Source organism: Elephas maximus, chromosome 9, assembly GCF_024166365.1.
Source record: "Elephas maximus indicus isolate mEleMax1 chromosome 9, mEleMax1 primary haplotype, whole genome shotgun sequence".
In the NCBI taxonomy this organism is placed as follows: Eukaryota; Metazoa; Chordata; class Mammalia; order Proboscidea; family Elephantidae; genus Elephas; species Elephas maximus.
Genome location: NC_064827.1, coordinates 83886541 through 83910397, shown reverse-complemented (window position 1 = coordinate 83910397; position 23857 = coordinate 83886541). Strand labels below are relative to the sequence as shown.

General features: G+C 40.7%; 1 protein-coding gene across 9 annotated transcripts in view; it reads left to right on the top strand.

Annotated features, from left to right (window-relative positions):
* AK8 (adenylate kinase 8) overlaps positions 1–23857 on the top strand; it is a 219116-nt gene that overhangs the window by 55815 nt on the left and 139444 nt on the right. For all 9 annotated transcript variants that reach the window (XM_049895181.1, XM_049895184.1, XM_049895180.1 and 6 more), the window contains one exon: positions 23424–23505. In XM_049895181.1, coding sequence (XP_049751138.1) covers positions 23424–23505 — 82 coding nt within the window. The remainder of the gene's footprint in view (positions 1–23423; positions 23506–23857) is intronic.

The window sequence follows — 23857 nt, the reverse complement described above, 5'->3', positions numbered from 1 at the left end:
GCTGGAAATCCTAGCTAGAGCAATAAAGCAATAAAAAGAAATAAAGGGCATCTAAATTGGTAAGGAAGAAGTAAAACTGTCCCTATTTGCAGATGATATGATACTACACATAGAGAACCCAAAAGACTTCACAAGAAAACTACTGAAACTAATAGAAAGATTCAGCAGAGTATCAGGATACAAGATAAACATACAAAAATCAGATGGATTCCTATACACCAATAAAAAGGATTACGAAAGGAAATCAATACCTTTTATAATGGTCCCTAAAAAAATAAAATACTTTGGAATAAATCTAACTGGGGATATAAAAGTTCTGTACAAAGAAAACTACAAAACACTATTGCAAGAAACCAAAGAGACCTACATAAATGGAAAAACATACCATGCTCATGGATAGGTAGACTCAACATTGTGAAAATGTCAATTTTACCCAAAACTATCTACAAATATAATTCAGTCTCGATCCAAATATCAACAGCATCCTTTAGCAAGATGGAAAAACTAAATCAATAACTTTGTATGGAAAAGGAAGAGGCCCCAGATAAGTAAAGCACTATTGAAAAGGAAGAATAAAGTAGGAGGACTCATACTACCTGACCTCAGAAACTACTGTACACCTAAGGTTAATCAAAACAGCCTGGTACTGATACAATGACAGACATGTTAACCAATGGAACAGAACTGAGAACCCAGATGTAAATCCATCTACCTATGGTTATCTGATCTTTGACAAAGGCTCAAAGTCCATTAAATGGGTAAAAGACAGTTGTCTTAGTCATCTAGTGCTGTTATAACAGAAATACCACAAGTGAATGCCTTTAACAAAGAGAAATTTTTTCTCTCACAGTCCAGTAGGCTAGAAGTCCAAATTCAGGGTGCCAGCTCCTGGGGAAGGCTTTCTCTCTCTGCCTGCTCTGGAGAAAGGTCCTTGTCATCAGTTTTCCCTTGGTCCGGGGGCATCTCAGTGCAGGAACCTCAGTTCCAAAGGATGCGCTCTGCTCCTGGTGCTGCTTTCTTGGTGGTATGAAGTCCCACTGTCTCTCTGCTCATTTCTTTCTTTTATGTCTCAAAAGAGATTGGCTTAAGACGCTACCTAATCTTGTAGACCTCATCAATATAACTGCCGCTAATCCATTTTATTACATCATAATGATAAGAGTTACAACATAGAGGAAAATCACATAAAATGGTGGACAGTCACACAATACTGAGAATCATGGCCCAGCTAAGTTGACAGATATTTTGGGGGGACATAGTTCAATCCATGACAATTGTCTTTTTAACAAATAATGCTGGCAAAACTGGATGTCCATCTGTAAAAAAATGAAACAGGACCCATACCTAACACCATACACAAAAACTAATTCAAAATGGGTCAGAGACCTAAATATAAAACCAAAAACTGTAAAGGTCATAGAAGAAAAATAGGGTTAACACCAGAGGCCCTAATACACTGCATGAATAGGATACAAACCATAACTAACAATACACAAACACCAGAAGATAAGCTAGATAACTGGGAATCTTCTAAAAATCAAACAATCATGTGCATCAAAAGACTTCACCAAAAGAGTAAAAAGAAAACCTACAGACTAGGATAAAATTTTTGGCTATGACAAATCTGACAAAGGTCTAATCTTTAAAATCTAGAGGAAAATCTAACACCTCTACAACAAAAAGACAAATAATCCAATTAAAAAATGGGCAAAGGATATGAATAGGTAGTATACTTTTGACTGTTGAACCAAAAGTTTAAAATTTACTTGGTGGGTTTCTAGAGCCTTTTTTTTTTTTTCTTTCCCTTTTTGGTAGCAGATTTATGCTTCCCTATACCCATAACGTGAGTCAGTATTTTATAGAGAAAATGTTAACAGAGTAGAGGAGCTGGATGCTGGTCCGCAGAACCACCAGCTGTTTGTTTTATTTCTCCTTGCGGTGTCATTGGGCTGGCATTAATTACACAGCTTTCATCCCACTGACAGTAGGAACACAGGATTTTCTTGTCATTGTTTTGACACTCACAGGTTTATAGATGTCATATGCATCCTCTGAGGAGTAGGGTTTTATTGATCAACAGCTCTGCTGAGGCCCTGGGCTGTGTGTTCCTCTAATACAAATGCAGTTAGGATTGTAGGGGATCAGAAGGGGAGGTCTGAACTCTACTCAGAAAACTTATGGCAAACATCACGGTGAGGCAGGGACTTCTGAGGGCTTTGCGTGTTGCAGTGTAGAGCGCAGTAAGTACACCCTCATTGTTCCCTCTTTTTAGACCCTAGTGTTGAGGCCATGACTGGTTGGTTGATGGGATATAAGGCATGTTAATGACATGTGCAGACCACCTGTCTGCATGCTGATCAGTAGCGTACCCAGTGTGGATAGGAACGAGCTTTTCGATGTGCTTTGTGCACCAGGGCAGCTAGTTTATTGATGTATGCATTACATCATGTGATCCTTCTCACTGCAGTCTGTAGGAAAAATAAACCAAATACCAGACCCGTTGCTGCTGAGTAGATTGACTCATAGCGACCCTATAGGACAGAGTAGAACTGCCCCATAGGGTTTTCAAGGAGCAGCTGGTGGATTCGAACTACTGACGTTTTTGTTTACAGTTGTAGCTCTTAACCGTTGCGCCACCAGGGATCCATCAAAATGCAGGATAGAGTCTGATATTCGAGCAAATGTAAATGGACTTTGGAGCAGTGGAGAGTATTGGAGAGGCACGGTGACTTTGGAAACGGAATTGAACTCAGAAGCACCAATCATGTCGCCATTTGAAGGTTAAACATTAAGTCAGAGGCCAAGGCGGAACACACAAAGCAAGAGGCCTGCTTCCTGAGAGCTAGAAACCCCTATCACAGGACTAGTTCAAAGCTCCTCTTTCTCCTGTTTTTAGGCTCTTTGTTCTTGTTTTTAGTTATTTGTCAACTGTGAAAAGAATGGTGAATAACAGAAAGCTGAAAAAAAGAATGAGCAGCTTCGATTTATTAAGCACATAATGCCTGCTAGACATTGTGCTGACACTGTATGTACATGGTCGCATTTAATCCTAAATACTATGAAGTACAGGCAGTATTATTATTTCTACTTTAAAATTAAGGAAATAGTCACACAGTTGGTGAGTAGGAGGGTCCAGGGTTCCCATCTACATCAAAATTATTAGTTGATAGGATTATAAAGAATTGTGGAAACTAAAAGTGGATGGTTTTTAGCATTTGTTTTTTCCCAAACTATAATCTGTAACATATTAACCCGAATTTCTACTATAAATCTACTGACTATAATTATTTATAAATTATTATTAATTATAAATAAAATAATATTAATTGCAAATAAAAATATTGATTAGAAAACAATTGAAATGTATCTTTTATTGGGATGCCTTTTATTTATTGAGACTTTGTGGAATTCACTAGTACTTAGGCTGATGAAGTCTCATTCTCTGAAGACGTAATGAAAAACCAAACCTGTTGCCTGTAGAGTCAGTTCCCACTCATGGTGATCCCATGTGTCAGAGTAGAACAGTTGGTTGGGATTGATTTTTTCCTGCCTTGAGTCAGCCAGTGGAGCCTGGAGCAAGGGAATGGGTATAGTGTCTGGAAGCAGGAGAGACTTGGACCTGAGTGGAAAGTGAGCTCAGCAAGTTGTGGAAAGTGGTCCCAGCCTCAGGGTGAGCTAGGAGTAAACGTACCTATGGAACTGAGCCTCCAGGGAGATTGAGTTTTACCTGGAAGAGAGGAATGACTTGTAGCAGTATGTGGTTCTGATGGAAGTGACTCAGAGAAAACTAGAGATGGCCAGCCCCAGAAAAAATGACCCCTGCAAGGCTAACGGTATTTGCGGGATGATGGGGATGAGGGAGCTGCTCCATGTAAAAGTGTGGCTCTGAGGGTCTGCCCAGTGTATTTTCCACTTCGTGGGACCCGAAATCCCAGCTTTGTAAAGCCATCCCTTTGTGGATCCAATCTTTTTCAGTCTTGTGGACATGCAAAAGCCCTGCACGTCAAATTGTTTTTTTTAGGGAGAGAAGGAACTGACGTTTGTGAAAAATCTACTTTGAGTCAGGCACTTTTTCATTGCACTTGTTATTAATGGCCTCATTAATCACTTAAATGATTTTCTGTTAGGTAGGTCTTATTGTCCCCATTTTACAGAGGAGAGACTTAGGGGTTAGGTAATTCAAGATCACTCAGCTCCCAGGTTAGAGCCAAGATTCCAACTCAGCCACAGCTGGGTCCATGGCCAGTGTTCTTCCTGCACCAGAGAGTCCAGCTTGAGGAAAAATGAGGGTACAGATGGACAGGCATGGGTGTCCCAGGTGAGGGAGAGAGTGCCCAGATTGGGAGCAGGGCAGGAATCAAGGGGCCGACTGCCTTGTTTAGAGTTGTGCCTGGATTAGTGGGTTTGGAATCGAGAGGGGGAAATGAAGCCTCAGGAGCCACTTGGAGGATATTGCAGCCTCTGAGAATTAGGCCGGGAGGCAAGTACCCCCTACCTTGAATCCAGCATTTGACCCTTGGGCTGTCCTTGGAATTTCCCAGGAAAGAAGCCATTTTAATTGTTGATGAGAGCTGTGTAGCTTGTCATTACCCCATTCCTCACCCACCACCCCAAGGGGCTTCCCCTTTTCTTTTCATCATTTCAGGGGAGTGAGCAGTAGGATAATCAGGGTGACTGACCAAAGCTAAATTATGACGTTTTAATGTCCAAAAGGCCTTTGGAGACAGGGCAACCACTTGTCTTGGTTTATGCCTATTTTTCCTACATAATTATTAATAGCATACCCATTCACTCTAAATATGTCTTGGTTAGACCATAAATCTTATGGTTCTCCTACTTAGAAGTCACCTAGTCCAAACCTCTCAGTTTTTACACATGAAGTTCAGCACCTTGGAAAAAGTCAAAAGATTAGTTAGGGAAACAGCTTTAAGTAACAGAATTGGTTAAGCCAGAGTTGAGTAGTCAGCGAAGTAAACCCAATGACAGTCCATCCCCTAGATGCTATTTGCTGGACAAGCCCCCAAATCCAGCATTGATTCTCCTGACCTTTCCAATATGGTACTGCACTTGGTGATCAATAAATACACAAATGAATTAACAAATGGATGGATAAGTGAATGAATGAATGAATGGATCCTGAATCATCATATTAAAACTCTTATCCCATTGTGACCACTTAATTATTGTGTATCCATATGCTGGACCCAGGCTACTGGCCCAGGTGGCTCCTGACTATGGGTTCCCAGAAGCGGGGCCAACTTCCCTTAGGGAATGTAGCCCTGTCAAGCAATGACAAATGGCATGGGCACACTTATGGAGCAAATCTGCAGTAACTCACTAGACTCCCTTAATTTTAACTGAAATGTGTTTCCCCATGACCTCTTTAATTAAAAAAAACTTCGCTCAGTTCATATGTGGAATGCCAGTTACTCCTCTTTACAAGATATTACCCCCCCCTTTTTTTGTTAACAATTCCTTCAGCAGTTCTACAAACTTAAGTAGGATTCTTTTTAGAAAGAAGCTAGAGAAAAAGTACATAGTTCACCTTTCTCAAAATTATAATTATTATGATAAAACTAATTAATGTTGATTGAGCCATTTCTTTATTGCCAGGCACTATTTTTATTGTTGTTTGTTGGTAGATAGATAGATAGATGCCATCAATTTGATTCAGACTCATGGAGACCTTATGTACAACAGAATTAAACGCTGCCCAATCCTGCATCATCCTCATGATCACTGGCATGTTCAAGTCCATTGTCGTGGATGTTGTGCCAATCCATCTCACCAAGGGTCTCCTTTGCCCTTGTTAATCTTCTACTTCACCAAACGCAATGTCCTCCTCCAGTGGTTGATCCCCCCTGGTGACATATCTAAAGAAAGAAAGTCAGACAATGTTCTGTTGTGGTCCATGAGGTTTTCACTGGCTAATTTTTGGAAGTAGATCCTAGTTTGTCTTAGTCTGAAAGTTCCACTGGAACCTGTCCGCTGTGGGTGATCCTGCTGGTGTTTGAAATACCGTACATAGCATGCATCACAGAGACATGTAAGCCAGCCCACTATGACAGACTAACAGATGGTGGTGGTGTTTGTTCATAGCCTCTGTTAAATTATCCCACAACTATGAGATTGGTTGTTCCCTGTTTTGTAGATAAGGAGAAGGCCCAGAGGGGTTGAAGTGACTGGCCAGAAGTCACACAACTGGCAAGTGGCACAAGCTCCATAGCCACTCTTTTCACCCACCAGATAAAATGACAACCTAACAGAGCTACCTGTGTTTTTGAAGAGATGGGCCTACCCTGCAGACATGATCTAAGACGTCTGAGAGCAATGGACCCATTCACTAGATGTTAAATTGGATTATCTATCTCATTCAATTTCACCGACAGCCCAGCATGTCTGAACTGGAGAACTAAAAGCAAATCTGTAAAGTAGCTCTCTCTGAGACAGAATTTCCAAGGGCAGTTTCTGGGCATCATCCCAGCTTCAGAGCTCGGGTGAAGTGGGTGGCCTAGTCCATTTGGGGGCAGAACAGTGTGGTTTTCAAACTGTCTCTCCACCTCTGAGTGGCCTCAGAAATATCACAAATAGTCAATGTGAATTTGATTTAAAAATGTATTTTAACTATTTGGTAACTAACAGAAAGCCTCTCCAACACCCAAATCTGTCTTTTACCAAATTTTAACACCCTGGAGATTACTGACTTAATCTACAGAGCTTGGAGTTTGTGTAAAAACTTCACGTGTGTGTCATCGGTTAGGAAAGGTGGGATTTGTGTGTTCTTCCAGAGATTAAAAAAAAAAGTATATAAATTTTTCATATTTAGACATATATTTTTCTTCTCCTTTTCACTCAGATTGGAGCCCGGGTGGCAGGTAGTACTTTTTATTTTTGACAGCTTTTTTTTTTTTTTTTATTGTGCTTTAGGTGAAAGTTTAGAGAGCAAATTAGATTTCCATTCAATAGTTTGTGTATAAAGTGTTTGATGGCCTTAGCTTCATTCCCCACAGCATATCAGTACTCTCCCCCGTTTCCACCCTGGGCTCCCTGTTTCCATTTGTTCCAATTTTCTTCCCTTTCCTGCCTTCTCATCTTTACTTTTGGGCAAATAGTATCCTCTTGATCTCCTATAATTGATTGTTCTAAGGAGCACATTCCTGTCAGGTGTTATTGTCTGTTTTATGGGCTTGTCTATTGTTTGGCTGAAAGGTCATCTTGGGGAATGGCTTCAGTTCCAGGTCAGAAAGGTTGTTTTAGGGCCTTAGTCTCAGGGGTTCCTCCAGTCTCTGTCAGACCAGTAAGTCTGGTCTTTTTTGTGAATTTGATTTTCTGTTCTGTGTTTTCCTCCCGCTCTGTCTGGGACCATCTGTTGTGATCCCAGTCAGAGCAGTTGATAGTGGTAGCAGCAGGTACCGTCTAGTGCTTCTGGTCTCAGGGTTGTATGGACTGTGGTTCATGTGGTCTGTTAGTTCTTTGGACTGTCTTGAGTCTTCAGTTTTCTTCACTCTCCAGATGGGAAGAGACCAATAGTTGTATCTTAAATGGCTGTTTGCAAGCTTTTAAGACCCCAGGCTTTACTCACTAAAGTAAGACGCAGAACACTGACCTTATGAGCTAGGTTGTGCCAGTTGGCATAGATGTCCCCTGAATCTGTGGTCCTTTGCCTTCAAGCCTAGTAACTTTGTCCTGTGAGGTGTGTGGTTATGTCTAAGAAGTTGTTGTGACTGTGCCCCTTGTCTGCTCTATTGTCTATATTAATACACGCGCACCACCTACAATTACGTATGCAGGAATATCCACAACCAAATCTGTATCTGCAGGAGGGTGTGCTCCCTTACACCCTCCCACACCTCTCTAGCACACCTATCTTCCTATGCATCCATTCATAGATTATTGTTTGTTAATATTATTGTTGCGGGATTGTCTATGTTATATAGTAATTACCACGGTTACCCTTTATTCTCGTGTTCCTTTTCAGTGTCTTCCTTTGCCTTGGTCAGGTTGTGCTGACTTCTTCCATATTGTGTATTGCCTTTTCCTTTAACAGTATTAACACGTGTCTTCTATCTAGTTGAAAACCCTGGTGGTGTAGTGGTTAAGTGCTATGGCTGCTAACCAACATGTTGGCAGTTCAAATCTTCCAGGCACTCCTTGGAAACTCTAGGGGGCAGTTCTACTCTGTCCTATAGGGTCGCTGTGAGTCGGAATCGACTCGACAGCCCTGGGTTTGGTTTTTGGTTTGGTCTATCTAGTTAGTAGTTTTCCCTCCCTCCCCCTTCTATCCCTGGTAACCATCAAAGAATTTTTTTTTTCTGCATGCAAACCTTTTCTTATTTTTTTATAATGGTGGTCCCATACAATATTTGTCCTTCTGTGATTGACTTATTTCATTCAGCGTAATGTCCTTCAAATTCATCCATGTTGTGAGATGTTTTGCAGATTTGTCATTATTCTTTATTGTTGTGTAGTATTTCATTGCGTGTATGTACCACAGTTTGTTTATCCATTCATCCATTGATGGGCACTCAGGATGTTTCCATCTTTTTGCTATTATGAATAATGTTACAATGAACGTGGGTGTGCATATGTCTATTTGTGTCATGGCTCTTATTTCTTTAGGGTACAGGCAGGCCCTAGGTTACAAACGTCCAAATTGCAGACAACTTGTACTTAAGAATGGAGTGCCATAAAGCCTATTATATTAAAAATTTGGCTTAAATACAATGGTTCATAATAACGAATGCGTGCATTACTTTGTGTTGCTGATGAAAACATTGTGCAGTTTGGAAGTGTTTCTTAAGTGTTTTATATGCATAGAAAGGTAAAATATACATTATATACCGAGCTAAACATCTGACTAACTTATGCTAAATTAAGATCCATATGTACCTGTTCCAACATACCTACAGATTTGACCTGAAGACAGACTTAGGACTGGATCCGTTTGTAACGCAGGGTTCCTATACCTAGGAGAAGGATTGTTGGATCATATGGTATTTCTGTTTCTAGCTTTTTAAGGAAGTGCCGTACCACTTTCCATAGTGGTCGTACCATTTTACATTCCCACCAACAGTATAAGAGTTCTAGTCTCCTCACAACCTTGCCAACATTTATTATTTTCTGTTTTTTTTTAATTAGTACTATTATTGTCAGGGTCAGATGGTATCTCATAGTAGTTTTGATATGCTTCTGTCTAATGGCTCATAAGGAGCCCTGGTGGCACAGTGGTTAAAGCACTCAGCTGCTAACCAAAAGATCAGTGGTTCGAACCTGCCAGCCACTCCAAGAGAGAAAGATATGGCAGTCTGCTTCTATAAAGATTTATAGCCTTGGAAGCCCTATGGGGCAGTTCTACTCTGCCCTGTAGGGTTGCTACGAGTGGGAATCGACTCCAAGGCAGTGGATTTGGTTTTTGGAATGGCTAATGATTGCAAACATTTCTTCACATGTTTGTTAGTCACCTGAATGTCTTCTTTGGTGAAATGTCTGTTCATATCCTTTGCTCGTTTTTTAATTGCATTGTTTGTCTTTTTGTTGGTGAGGTGTTGAAGTTTTCTGTGAATTTTAGAGATTATACCCTTGTCTGAAATGTCATAGCCAAATTTTTTTCCCCAGTCTGTAGCTTCTCTTTGTACTCCTTTGGAGAGGTCTTTTGATGAGCTTGAAGTGTTTAATTTTCAGGAGGTCCCATTTATCTAGTTCATCTTCTGCTGCTTGTGCATTTTTAGTTATGCTTGGTATTCTATTTATTCCATATTTTAGAGCTCCTAACATTGTTCCTATTTTTTTCTTCCATGATCTTTATAGTTTTAGGCTTTATGTTTAGATCTTGGACCAATTTTGAGTTAGTTTTTATGTATGGTGTGAGGTATGTGTCCTGTTTCATTTTTTTTACAGATGTACAACCAGTTTTGCCAGCACCTTTTTGTTAAAGACAGTGTCTTTTCCCCATTTAATGGACTTTGGCCCTTTGTTGAAGATCAGCTGTCCATAGGTAGATGGATTTAATATCTAGGTTCTCAATTCTGCTCCATTGGTCTACGTGTCTGTCGTTGTACCAGAACAGGGCTGTTTCGACTAATGTGGCTGTATAGTAGGTTCTGAAATCAGGTAGTGTGAGGCCTTCTACTTTTTTCTTCTTCAATAATACTTTACTGATCCGGGGCCTCTTTTCTTTCCATATAAATTGGGTGATTAGTTTTTCCATCTGGTTAAAGAATGCTATTGGAATTTGGATCAGATTGCATTATACCTATAGATTCCTTTGAGTGGTATTGACGTTTTCACAATGTTAAGTCTTCCTATCCATGAGCATGGTATGTTTTTCCATTTATGTAGGTCTTTTTTGGTTTCTTGCAGTAATGTTTTGTGGTTTTCTTTGTATAGGTCTTTCACATCCCTGGTTGGATTTATTCCTAAGTATTTTATCTTTTGGGAGCTATTGTGAATGGTATTGTTTTCCTGGTTTCCTTTTTGAAGTTCTGTTTGTTGGTGTAGAGGAATCCAACTGATTTTTGTATGTTGATCTTGTATCCTGCTACTTTGCTGAAACCTTCTATTAGCTCCAGTAGCTTTCTTGTGGAATCTTTGGGATTTTCCATGTATAGGATCATATCATCTGCAAATAGGGGTAGCTTTACTTCTTCTTTATCAATCTGAATGCTCTTTATTTCCTTTTCTTTTGCGCTAGCTGGGACTTCCAGTACAATGTTGAGTAAGAGTGGTAAAAAAGGGCATCCTTGTCTGATTCCCATTCTCAAGGGAAGCACTTTTAGTCTCTCTCCATTGAGAATAATGTTGGCTCTTAGCTTTGTATAAACGCCGTTTATTATGTTGAGGAACTTCCCTTCTATTCCTATTTTGCAGAGAGTTTTTTTTATCAGGAATGGATGTTGGACTTTATCAAATGCCTTTTCTGCATCAGTTGAGATGATCATGTGATTCATTTCTTTTGCATATTTATGTGGTGAATTATGTTGATTGATTTGATGATGTTCAACCATCCTTGCATACCTGGTATGAATCCCACTTGGTCATGATGCACTATTTTTTTGATATGCTGTTGAATTCTATTGGCTAGAATTTTGTTGAGAATTTTTGTGTCTGTTTTCATGAGGGATATTGATCTGTAATTTTCTTTTTTTGTGGTGTCTTTGCCTGGCTTTGGTATCAGGGTTATGCTGGTTTCATAGAATGAATTAGAGAGTATTCCTTCCTTTTCTATGCTCTGAAATAGTTTGAGTAGTATTGATGTGAGCTCTTTTCTGAAAGTCTGGTAGGACTCTCCAGTGAAGCTGTCCAGGCAAGGGCTTTTTTGTTGTTGTTGTTGAGAGGTTTTTTTTTTTTTTTTTTTTTTAAATCTCTTCAATGCCTTCTTTTGTTATGGGTCTGTCCAGTTTTTCTACCTCAATTTGTGTTTGTTTAGGTAGGTACTGTGTTTCTAGAAATTTGTCCATTTCCGCTAGGTTTTCAAATTTGTTGGAGTACAATTTTTCATGGTATTGTTATGATCCTTTTTATTTCTGTTGGTTCTGTTGTAATGTCACCCATCTCATTTCTTATTTGGGTTATTTGCTTCTTCTCCTGCTTTTGTTTTGTCAGTTTGGCCAGTGGTTTGTCAATTTTATTGATCCTTTCAAAGAGCCAACTTCTGGTCTTGTTGAAACTTTCTATTTTTCTTTTCTTGGTTTCATTTATTTCTGCTCTAATATTTATTGTTTCCTTTCTTCTTATGACTGTGGGCTTCTTTTGTTGCATCTTCCTATTTGTTCAAGTTGTGGGGTTAATGTTTTGATTTTGGCTCTTCTTTTTTGGTGTGTGCATTTGTTACTATAAATTGACCTCTGAGCACTGCTTTTGCTGTGTTTCATAGGTTTTGGTTAAGATGTGTTTTCATTCTTGTTTGATTCTAAGAATTTTTTTTTAATTCCATGTTTGATTTCTTCTATTACCCAGTGGTTTTTATGCAAGGTGTTGTTCAGTTTTCATGTATTTATTTTTTTTTCTTGCTATTACTGTTATTGATTTCTACTTTTATGGCATTATATCAGAGAAGATACTTCGTATTATTTTGATGTTTTGGATTTTATTGAGGCTTGCTTTGTGGCCTATTCTGGGGAAAAAAATGTATACTTTGCTGCTATTGGGTGGAGTGTTCTGTATATGTCTATGAGGTCGAGTTGGTTGATTTTGGCATTTAGATCTTCTGTATCTTTGTCGAGTTTCTTTCTGGCTGTCCTGTCCTTCGCTGAAAGTGGAATGTTGAAGTGTCCTACCATTATTGTGGGTGTAGACGTATTTCTCTTTTCAAAGCTGTTAGAGATTGCTTTATGTATTTTAGAGCCCTGTCATTGTGTGCATATATATTTATTATGGTTATGTCCTCTTGGTGGACTCACCTTTTAGTCATTATATAATGCCACTGGTCTTTGGGCCCCCAGTGTGGGTGGCTGGGTGTAAGAGCAGGTGCTGCTGGTCCTCAGGCCCCTGGTACAGTTGGCTGGTGGAAGAGGGGGTGCTGCTGGTCTCTGGTCCCCTGGTGCTAGCAGCCAGGTAGAGAAGCAGATGCCACCAGTCTGCAGGCCCTGGCTCAGGTGGCTGGGTTTAGGATTGGGTGTTGCTGGTCTGTGGCCCCCTGGCATGGGTGGGTGGGTGGAAAAGGGTATGCTGCCAGACCATGGGCTCCTGGTACAGGTGGCTGGGTGGAGAAGTGGGTACTGCCGGATCACAGACCCCCGGAGTGGTTGGGTGGGTGGAGGAGGAGAGACTGCTAGTCCACAGGCCCCTGGTGTGCATGGCTAGGCAGAGAAATGCACACTACCATTCTGCAGTCCCCTGGTGTCATGACTGGGTGGTGGGTGGGGGCTGCCAGTTTGCAGGTTCTTTGCACGAGTAGCTGAGTGAAGGGGTTGGTGCTACCGGTCCTTGGGCCCCTGGCTTAGGGGGTGGGGCAGTGATCGGTGCTGCTGGACCACAATCGCATGCAGGGGAAGGATGGGTGAAGGCGGAGGGGGGCAGCGGAGGTCTATGGGTCTCCAGTACAGGAGGCTGGGGACACGCAGTGAGTGAGGTGAATGCACTTAACTTTCAAAAGGTGGGGAGCCCTCCTACCTGTCTCTGAACATGGGTGCAGAGTTGCTCCATTTCAGCTGCACCAGGTGATGGGGGCTTTGGCTGGGAACGCCGCTCGCTTTTTTTCAAAATGTCTATGCTGTGCAGGTTCAGCTGGCAGGGCCCCAGCAATCTGTAATTCTCCATGTCCAATGTTTTTGTATATTCTCCTCTTCCTGGTACTCGGTCCAATTCTTTAGCCTTGCCCTTGATGCTCTGGGTTCCGAAGTTGTCATCTATATCTTATTCACTTATTTTCTCGGGTCTTTGATATAAGAGGGACATTATGAGGCGTCTGGCTTTGCCGCCATCTTGGGCTACCTCCTCAGGAGAGATGGAATTTGATCCAGTTTGTCATTTAGAAAAATCACTCGCACATTTCAGCATTGTACAAGCTTATGCACTATTGAGCTATACCCAGAAAAAGACCAGGCAAAACTAGGGCACATTTTGCCAGGGCAGAAGACTCAGTATGTAAAAGTAAGTTAGGAGTAACTTATCCTGCTACAATCGTACATCTAGCATGGTAAGGAATGCCAGTGCTTGTTGCATATTGTTTGAGATTAAACTTTGAAAGAAAAATCCTTGCTAGTCATCTTCCAGATGAGTTTAATATGGATGGCATTCTAAGGTTATATGACAGTCTATATGGTGGAAAAAAAAATTGTAACCACTTCTCTGTGTGAATCACAATTTTCATGGTTTTGTATAAACCCAAGCAATCAACTACTAAGGGAGTTTGATGTCAGCTTTGTTTGTGTTCATCAAAATAGTCTCTTTGTTCTCACTGATTGGCTTTAGGACAAATCGATATTCTAAGCTTGATCTTTTAAGATACATTTCTTTTTTTGACTGATAAAATCTCTCTTTTTATTTTGTATGTTGGAAACCACATCATACTTCATTTGAAAAAAAGAAAGGGAGTGACAGTTCTGAGATGCATTTTGTGTTGCTTTCCCTGGTTCCGAATTTGAGCTGAGTGAATCTGATTTATTGAATCCAAATCCTCAGCCTCAGAGTGCCTCCTTGGGACTGTGAAAAATCAGCATTCGGCTCCAGGGAGTGCCTCCAATGGAGCTTTCTCGAATTTGCAGTTGGAGCTGGGAACAGAATCGGGTAGTACTGGGGGGAAAAACCCAGGGGAACACCCAGGCTCTTTGGAGGAGGGGGAGGAGATGAAGGGCAGCTCATCAAAAAGGCAGAGGACCCAGAGGGCAACAAAGTCTTACCGTGTGAAGTTGCTAATTGCACTTTAATAATAATCGGGAGGGCAAAAAAGGCCAGTGTTGGCACAGAGCAGGATGGCCTGTTATGCATCAGGCCGCGCTCTGCGGGGCCCGCCAAGTTCCCTAGACTGGCTGGCTTCTTTTCTTCCTTTTTTTTTTCATCTGTGACATCTGCTTGGTGCTTGTCCCTCCTGTGATACCGTACTCCTCGCAGCTGTGCAGACCTCCAGCTCTGCGCTGGTGCATGGAGTGCCCTGAGCATACGGCCTTTTTGATGTGTGATAAAACAGAACCAAGCCACAGGGGTATGGCGAGCGAAGGCATCAGAATATCAATTAACCTGCTCGGAACAAAGCTGCAGTGCCAGAGTGGAATAGACACTTCACTGAAGTGTCAGGAAGATGGATTATGTATTCTAATTAGGGATTGACTGATACCTCCTAATCAAGCCACTCCAGGAAGTCAGACCCTGAACCTAACTACACAGGGTTGTTCTGAATGTCTTTAGTGTCCCATAATGGCGGTTGTAGGCTGCTGTTTACTGATTTATGTCTTCTTGCTTTGCCAGAACTCACAGCCATTACAGTGTTCTCAGCTGAAACTGCTGTTTCGCCTTGAAAGTCCAGTCCATTTTGCAACTGGACCGTTGCACATAACTTCTGTAAATGCAAGAGCTCTGGGAAAGAAGATCTTTTCCGAGCACTGTGGCTAAGCCTGGAGCTTCCATCTTGAGTGTGTTCTAGGCTTGATGCTCCTGACACAGAGGCCTTGGTCACTGTGTCTTTTTCTTCCAAATAAACCAACATGGACCAGCTTGGGCCAGTGCAGGGATGAAGTGTCTCCGTGACTGCCTTTTACCATTAGAATGTGGGGCTGCTCAAATGGGGTGGGGGTGCTGCTCTAGGGGTCCCTCAGGGACGTAATTTCTTAGCACCTGGGGCATTCCCCCTCCCTCACCTCCCCTTAAGTCAGAAAGAGCAGACATAGGGAGGTGATGGCCTGGGGTCTGTTTCAGAAGCCCCCACCTTCTTTTTTCAATGTCACATGTGCATGAGTGAGGCCAGGCTAATCAGGAAGATGTTCCTCGTTTTGCTGCACTTCTCCTGTATAATTGGAAGCCCTGCTTTCTCCAGTGAGCAGTCGGCGAGAGCTGTTCCCCTGAAGAGTTCTAAAAGCTGCGGACCACATACTGATATCAGCTGCAAATTTATGGGCAAGATTATAATGATTGCTCTGTAATGCAATATTAAAAGCAGAGGTCTTTCTTGGTGCTAAGTGAAGACGGAGTTCCAACCTCCTTCCAGCTTCAAAAAGTGACTCGAAGGACAATTATGGGCTCTTGTACTATAAGAGGCAATCCGTGAACACAACAGAGAACCCCTGAGGGAGCAGGAGAGCAGTGGGATGCAGACCTCAAATTCTCATAAGACCAGACTTAATGGTCTGACTGAGACTAGAAGGACACTTGTGGTCATGGCCCCCAGACCTTCTGTTGGACCAGGACAGGAACCATTCCCAAAGCCAACTCTTCAGACATGGATTGGACTGGACGGTGGGTTGGAGAGGGATGCTGGTGAGGAGTGAGCTTCTTGGATCAGGTGGACACTTGAGACTATGCTGGCATCTCCTGCCTGGAGGGGATATGAGAGCGTGGAGGGGGTTAGAAGCTGGCGAAATGGACACGAAAAGAGGGAGTGGAGGGAGAGAGCGGGCTGTCTCATTAGGGGGAGAGTAATTGGGAGTGTGTAGCAAGGTGTATATGGGTTTTTGTGTGAGAGACTGACTTGATTTTCAAACTTTCGCTTAAAGCACAATAAAAATTATTAAAAAAAAAAAGGAAGCAATCAGTGAGCTCACACATCCTTCCCCCTTCAAGTAAAGAAAAAATATGGTATAGGGGTATGAATTTAGCTAAAGTTCAGAAAATATTGGTTTGGTTTCCAGGCTGTGAGTGAGAGGGCTCTCAGACACCGTGTCTCCTGATTCCTGTGGCGTCGCTCACGTCTGTAGATGTTTGCTCGTTTTAAGAGTTGCAGCCCAGCATTTGGCTGGCTATAACAAGGACTTGAGGGAGCAAAAGACTGTTAAAAAAAATTTTTTTTTTGCACTTTTGCCTCATTAGTCCTAGAAACTAGGGGTTCAGTGGCTGTGAGTTTTCCTGTATAATTTACGAAATTAATGAAAGCATGCCGGATTTTTTCCAGCACTCTTTACTCTGTAAATATGTTTAGCTTTCCTTAACTGTTGGTTGAGCTTGTTAGAACCTAAATATTTTAGTACTGAAAAAATGTGGGCATTTTTTTTTGTTTCTTAAGAAAGACATTTTTTGTCATTACCCAAACTCTTCGGTAAATCAAGTGTTATGGGTTATGAGTGGCCTTGAGTCTAAGTTCACCCATATCAATCCATCCTCTGACCTTAGAGCAGCCAAGTTCTTACAATGATTGAGAGGGAGGGGTCCTGTGGCAAGGGGGGAGGCCCTCTGTAGGAATCAGAGTCGGAAACCTCCGTTTCAACCACTGTTGCCTATCCCCATTCACCGCAAAATGGAGAATTGCTTAATTTCACTCTTCCAAAGCTCACTTTATCTCATTTATCTAGATATCAAGTCTAAAGCATTGAAATAATATGTATATAAAGAGGGAAACTGAGACTCATGGGACCTGAAAAGACTTTAGAATTATTTAATCTGAACATTGGTGGGGAACATAAAAAAACTTAAATAAATGAGAAAATAATGTGTTGACTTGATATAAAAATGTCAACCTTCCTTAATTAATTAATCTATTCACTTAATATAGTTCCAAAATCTTCCTAGAATTTCTCTTCTGGAATTTGACAAAATGTATTTTTTTTATTTGCGAACCATTTATCTGGCAAAGGACTTGTATCTAGAATATATAAAAAATGAGATAAAAAATCCAAAGAAAATGTATGAGTGGCAAATAAGCACATGAAAAGATGCTCACATCAACATCATTAATAATTAAAACCAAAAAACCAAACCCATTGCTATCGAGTTAATTCTGACTCATGGCGACCCCATGTGTTACATAGTAGAACTGCTCCATAGGGTTTTTGTGGTTGTAATCTTTACAGAAACAGATCACTAGGTCTTTTTTTTTTTTTTTAATTGTTTTAGATGGTTTACAGAACAAACTAGTTTCTCATTAAACAGTACACATATTGTTTTATGACACTGGTTAACAAGATCACTACGTGTTTTTTCTCAGGTGCTGCTGGATGCATTTAGGCTACTAACCTTTAGGTTAGTGGTTGAGCACAAACTGTTTGCACTACCCAGGAACCTCACTAATAATTAAAACTGAAAAACCAAACCCATTGCCATTGAGTTGACTCCGACTCATAGCAACCTTGTAGGACAGAGTAGAACTGCCCCATAGGGTTTCCAAGGAGCAGTTGGTGGCTTTGAACTGCCGACCTTTTAGTTAGTAACCAAGCTCTTAACCAATGTACCACCAGGGTTCCCATTAAATAATTAGGGAAATCAAATCAAAATCCCAATGAAATACCACCACACACCCACCAGAATGGCCTAAATCATAAAGGCTGATAACACCAAGTGTTGGTGAGAACATGGAGAAACTAGAACACTCATACATTTTTATTATTTTTTAATTTCAGAAAACTTTAAAATAATATTTTATTGTATTTTCAGTGAAGGTTTACACAGCAGCTTAGGATCCCATTCAACAATGACAACACAAGTTGTTCAGTGACATCGGTTACATTCTTCACAATGTGTGAACGTCCCCGTTTATTTCCTTACAAGATATTTTTGATGCTTATCTGGAAGAACAAAGCTTTTGAAAAAAAAGAAGGGGGAGCATGTCCTATTAGATGTAACATTAAATTACAAAGAAGACAATAATTTAAACAGTGTAATGATAGACAAGAATAAGCAGGCAGAAAGTTGGTAACTGTCAGAAAGCCCAGTGCCAGAGTCAAGGTCATATCAGAATTTAGACTATGACAAAAGTGGCATTCATATACGAGGGGAAAGGATAGATTATTTCTTAAGCGAGACTGGGACAGTTGTCAAGCCACGAGGAAACCAATTAAATCACAGCCCTGCACCATTCACAGTATAAAATGTGGTTGTATGTAAAACCTAAAGGTAAAAAGTGAAAGTCTAATAGAACACAATTTAAATGCAAGTGAATATTTATAGGATTTTGTGGTGGAAAAGGCCTTTTTTTTTTTTTGCATCCATATAAAGCCAGAATCCAAAGGGGCAAAAAAAAAAAAAAAAAAAAAAAACCACAACAACAAAAAAAAAAACACTGAATGATTTGGCGAAAAACTTGTGTGTGAAAAAATACCATGTGCAAAATTAAAAGGCCAAAGACAAACGGCAGAAAATGTTGGCGGCATTATTTGCCTCAAAGGTAGCATTTGCCAAAAATAGGTTAATATTTTTAATATGTAACAAGCTCTTGTAAATAAATACAAGAATAGAAGCCCAAGGGAAAAGTATATAGATGGCACTTTGGAAAAGAAAAAAATCGAATAGGCAATAAATACCTGGAAAAAATATTGAACCTCACTAATGAGCAAAGAAATGTAAATTAAAGCAGCAATGATATACTATATTTTGCTGGAGAGATTCTCCCCCCCTCCAACCAAGATAATGCCCAACATTAGCAAAGATGCAGGGAAACAGGTACTGTGCCATTGGATTCATCAATTGTTTGGGCCATTTTGTGGAGTGAAGCAGCAAAATGTATTGAAAGCCACAAAAGAAGGTATCAACTTTTAGAAATTTATCTTCAGCCTATTGGATATGCATCAAGATGTACGTACAAGTCTATACAGCATTTTTAAAAATAGTGGAGAAAAAAATGGAATAAAACTAAATGAGCAAAAGTATGAGACTAATTAACATTTGGCATGTCAATTCATACAATACTAGACAGCTATGAAAACTTTGTGCCATGGGAAAATGTTCATGAAACATTTATGCTATATGGAAAGAACAGATTACAAAGTGGTATGTACAGAGTGAGTCTTTTTCTCCCCAGGAAAAATATATTTGTGTGTAAAGCTTGGAAGAAGATATGCTACCAGTGGCTAGTTGGGTCTGTGGCATTATTTGTGACTTAAATTATTGTTTGAGTTTTTCAGTATTTTTTACATAGTGTAAAATGACCCTACACTATTTTCACAATCAGATTTAAAGAGTTAATTAAAAATATATATATATTCTCAACCAGTTCCCTAGCTGTACCAAAGAGGGAGCTGGTGCTTGGGGATTTCAGGCCCACTAGTTAGCTATACCCACGTGTCTGTCAGTTTGCCATACTGTACTGTGGGGGCTTGCGTGTTGCTGTGATGCTGGAAGCTATGCCACCGGTATTCAGATACCAGCAGGGTCACCCAGGGAGGACAGGTTTCAGCTGAGCTTCCAGACTAAGACAGACTAGGAAGAAGGACCCAGCAGTCTACTTCTGAAAAGTATTAGCCAGTGAAAACCTTATGAATAGCAGTGGAACATTGTCTGATATAGTGCTGGAAGATGACCCCCCCCAGATTGGAAGGCACTCAAAAGATGACTGGGGAAGAGCTCCTCAAAGTAGAGCCGACCTTAATGACTTGGATGGAGTAAAGCTTTCTGGACCTTCATTTGCTGATGTGGCGCGACTCAAAATGAGAAGAAACAGCTGCAAACATCCATTAATAATTGGAACCTGGAATGTACAAAGTATGAATCTAGGAAAACTGGAAATCGTCAAAAATGAAATGGAACACATAAACATCGATATTCTAGGCATTAGTGAGCTGAAATGGACTGGTATTGGCCATTTTGAATGAGACAATCATATAGTCTACTATGCTGGGAATGACAACTCGAAGAGGAATGGTGTTTTATTCATCGTCAAAAAGAACGTTTCAAGATCTATCCTGAAGTACAACACTGTCGGTGATAGGACAATATCTATATGCCTACAAGGAAGACCAGTTAATACAAATATTATTCAAATTTACGCACCAACCACTAGGGCCAAAGATGAAGAGATAGAAGATTTTTATCAGCTGCTGCAGTCTGAAATTGATCGAACATGCAATCAAGATGCATTGATAATTACTGGTGATTGGAATGCGAAAGTTGGAAACAAAGAAGAAAGATCAGTAGTTGGAAAATATGGCCTTGGTGATAGAAACAATGCCAGAGATGGAATGATAGAATTTTGCAAGACCAACGACTTCTTCATTGCAAATACCTTCTTTCACCAACATAAACAGCGACTATACACATGGACCTCACCAGATGGAACATACAGAAATCAAATTGACTACATCTGTGGAAAGAGATGATGGAAAAGCTCAATATCATCAGTCAGAACAAGGCCAGGGGCCGACTGTGGAACAGACCATCAATTGCTCATATGCAAATTCAAGCTGAAACTGAAGAAAATCAGAGCAAGTCCACAAGAGCCAAAATATGACCTTGAGTATATCCCACCTGAATTTAGAGACCATCTGAAGAATAGATTTGACTCATTGAACACTAGTGACAAGAGACCAGACGAGTTGTAGAATGACATCAAGGACATCATCCATGAAGAAAGCAAGAGGTCACTGAAAAGACAGGAAAGAAAGAAAAGACCAAGATGGATGTCAGAGGAGACTCTGAACCTTGCTCTTGAGCATCGAACAGCTAAAGCAAAAGGAAGAATTGATGAAGTAAAAGAACTGAAGATTTCAAAGGGTGTCTCGAGAAGACGAAGTAAAGTATAGTAATGACATGTGCAAAGGGCTGGAGATGGAAAACCAAAAGGGAAGAACACGCTCAGCATTTCTCAAGCTGAAAGAACAGAAGAAAAAATTCAAGACTCGAGTTGCAATAGTGAGGGATTCCATGGGTAAAATATTAAATGATGCAGGAAACATCCAAAGAAGATGGAAAGAATACACAGAGCCATTATACCAAAAAGAGTTAGTCAATGTTCAAACATTTCAAGAGGTGGCATATGATCAGGAACTGATGGTACTGAAGGAAGAAGTCCAAGCTGCTCTGAAGGCATTGGTGAAAAACAAGGCTCCAGGAATTGATGGAATATCAATTGAGATGTTTCAACAAACAGATGCAGCACTGGAGGTGCTCACTCATCTATGCCAAGAAATATGGAAGACAGCTTCCTGGCCAACTGACTGGAAGAGATCCATATTTATGCCTATTCCCAAGAAAGGTGATCCAACTGAATGTGGAAATTATAGAACAATATCATTAATATCACACACAAGCAAAATTTTGCTGAAGATCGTTCATAAACAGCTGTAGCAGTATATCGACAGGGAACTGGCAGAAATTCAGACTGGTTTCAGAAAAGTACCTGGAACCAGGGATATCATTGCTGATGTCGGATAGATCCTGGCTGAAAGCAGAGAATACCAGAAGGATGTTTACCTCTGTTTTATTGACTATGCAAAGGCACTCGACTGTGTGGATCATAACAAACTATGGGTAACATTGCGAAGAATGGGAATTCCAGAACACTTAATTGTGCTCATGAGGAAACTTTACGTAGACCAAGAGGCAGTTGTTCGGACAGAACAAGGGGATACTGATTGGTTTAACGTCAGGAAAGGTGTGCGTCAGGGTTGTATTCTTTCACCATACCTCTTCAATCTGTATGCTGTGCAAATAATATGAGAAGCTGGACTATGTGCAGAAGAATGGGGCATCAGGATTGGAGGAAGACTCATTAACAACCTGCGTTATGCCGATGACACAACCTTGCTTGCTGAAAGTGAAGAGGACTGGAAGCACTTACTAATGAAGATCAAAGACCACAGCCTTCAGTATGGATTGCACCTCAACATAAAGAAAACAAAAATCCTCACAACTGGACCAATAAGCAACATCATGATAAATGGAGAAAAGATTGAAGTTATCAAGGATTTCATTTTACTTGGATCCACAATCAACAGCCATGGAAGCAGCAGTCAAGAAATGAAAAGATGCATTGCACTGGGCAAATCTGCTTCAAAGGACCTCTTCAAAGTGTTGAAGAGCAAAGATGTCACCCTGAAGACTAAGGTGCACCTGACCCAAGCCATGATATTTTCAATTGCATCATGTGCATGTGAAACCTGGACAATGAATAAGGAAGACTGAAGAAAAGTTGACGCCTTTGAATCGTGGTGCTGGTGAAGAATATTGAATATACCATGGACTGCCGAAAGAACGAACAAATCTGTCTTGGAAGAAGTGCAGCCAGAATGCACCATAGAGGCAAGGATGGCGAGACTGCGTCTTACATACTTTGGACATGTTGTCAGGAGAGATCAGTCCCTGGAGAAGGACGTCATGCTTGGCAGAGTACAGGGTCAGCGGAAAAGAGGAATACCCTCAACGAGGTGGATTGACACAGTGGCTGCAACAATGAGCTCAAGCATAGCAACGATTGTGAGGATGGCGCAGTACCGGGCAGTGTTCGTTCTGTTGTGCATAGGGTCGCTATGAGTTGGAACCGACTTGACGGCACCTAACAAGAACAACAACAGTTAGCTACAGAGCAAAAACTTGAACTCAGGTCTCATAATGTTTAGTTCTGTGTTTGTTCTTAAGAAAAGTGGGGTTTTGTTTTGTTGTTTCTGGGACCTCATATCTGGGAAACTCTCTTTAGGAAATAATCCAAAATTTGGAAACAGATATATGCACAAAGATGTTCATCACAGTGTTATTTATGGTAGTGAAAATCTTAGCTATTAGAAATGTTCAGTTGCAAACCATGTTGAAGTAATTGGGGCATGTTTACTTGGTGGGACATTGTGCAGTTGTTTAAAATGGTGGTAATGAAGAGGTGTGCCAATATGGAATAATGCATGTGGTAGATATAATGACTGGTAGAAAAATCAGGACATAAAATATGTATGTTATGGTTATAATTATGAACACAAGATTGGAAAGGGATATAAAAATAGAGTAGTTATAAGGGTGATGTAGTTATTGGAGACATTTATGTTCTTTTGTCTTAAAAATTCCAATCTTTCTATAAAGCTATTATATTCCTTTTATAATAATCTAAAAAAAATGAGCATCTTTCTAAATTCTTTGTCTAGGGCTGGATTCTGGATGGTATTCCTGAAACACGGGAGCAGGCTCTGATGATCCAGTCCCTCGGAATCACCCCCAGACACGTTAGTGAGTAGCTCCCCAGTCGGGCCCTCCCACCAGAGCTGTGGCCACCCCGTCCCTACAACAGCCACTGAGAGCGAGTGAGTGACCACTCTAATCTGCGTCACTGGCTTCCAAATGCCCATCCTCAGCCCAGGCACCATCCAAGAAGAAGACTTGATGGGCCTGTGGCAAAGTGAGAAAAAGTAGGGTGGCACAGTGAATTTTTATAAAGATAAATGCACACAGTGCAAGAGTGGTCATCTATGCCGAGATTACTTTTCTTTGTTGTATTCACAAGGATGGGGATGGTTGTTGTTTTAATGTGATTACATAGCAAAAGAAGTATAAAACAAGTCCATGTGTGTGGGCTCTGCTG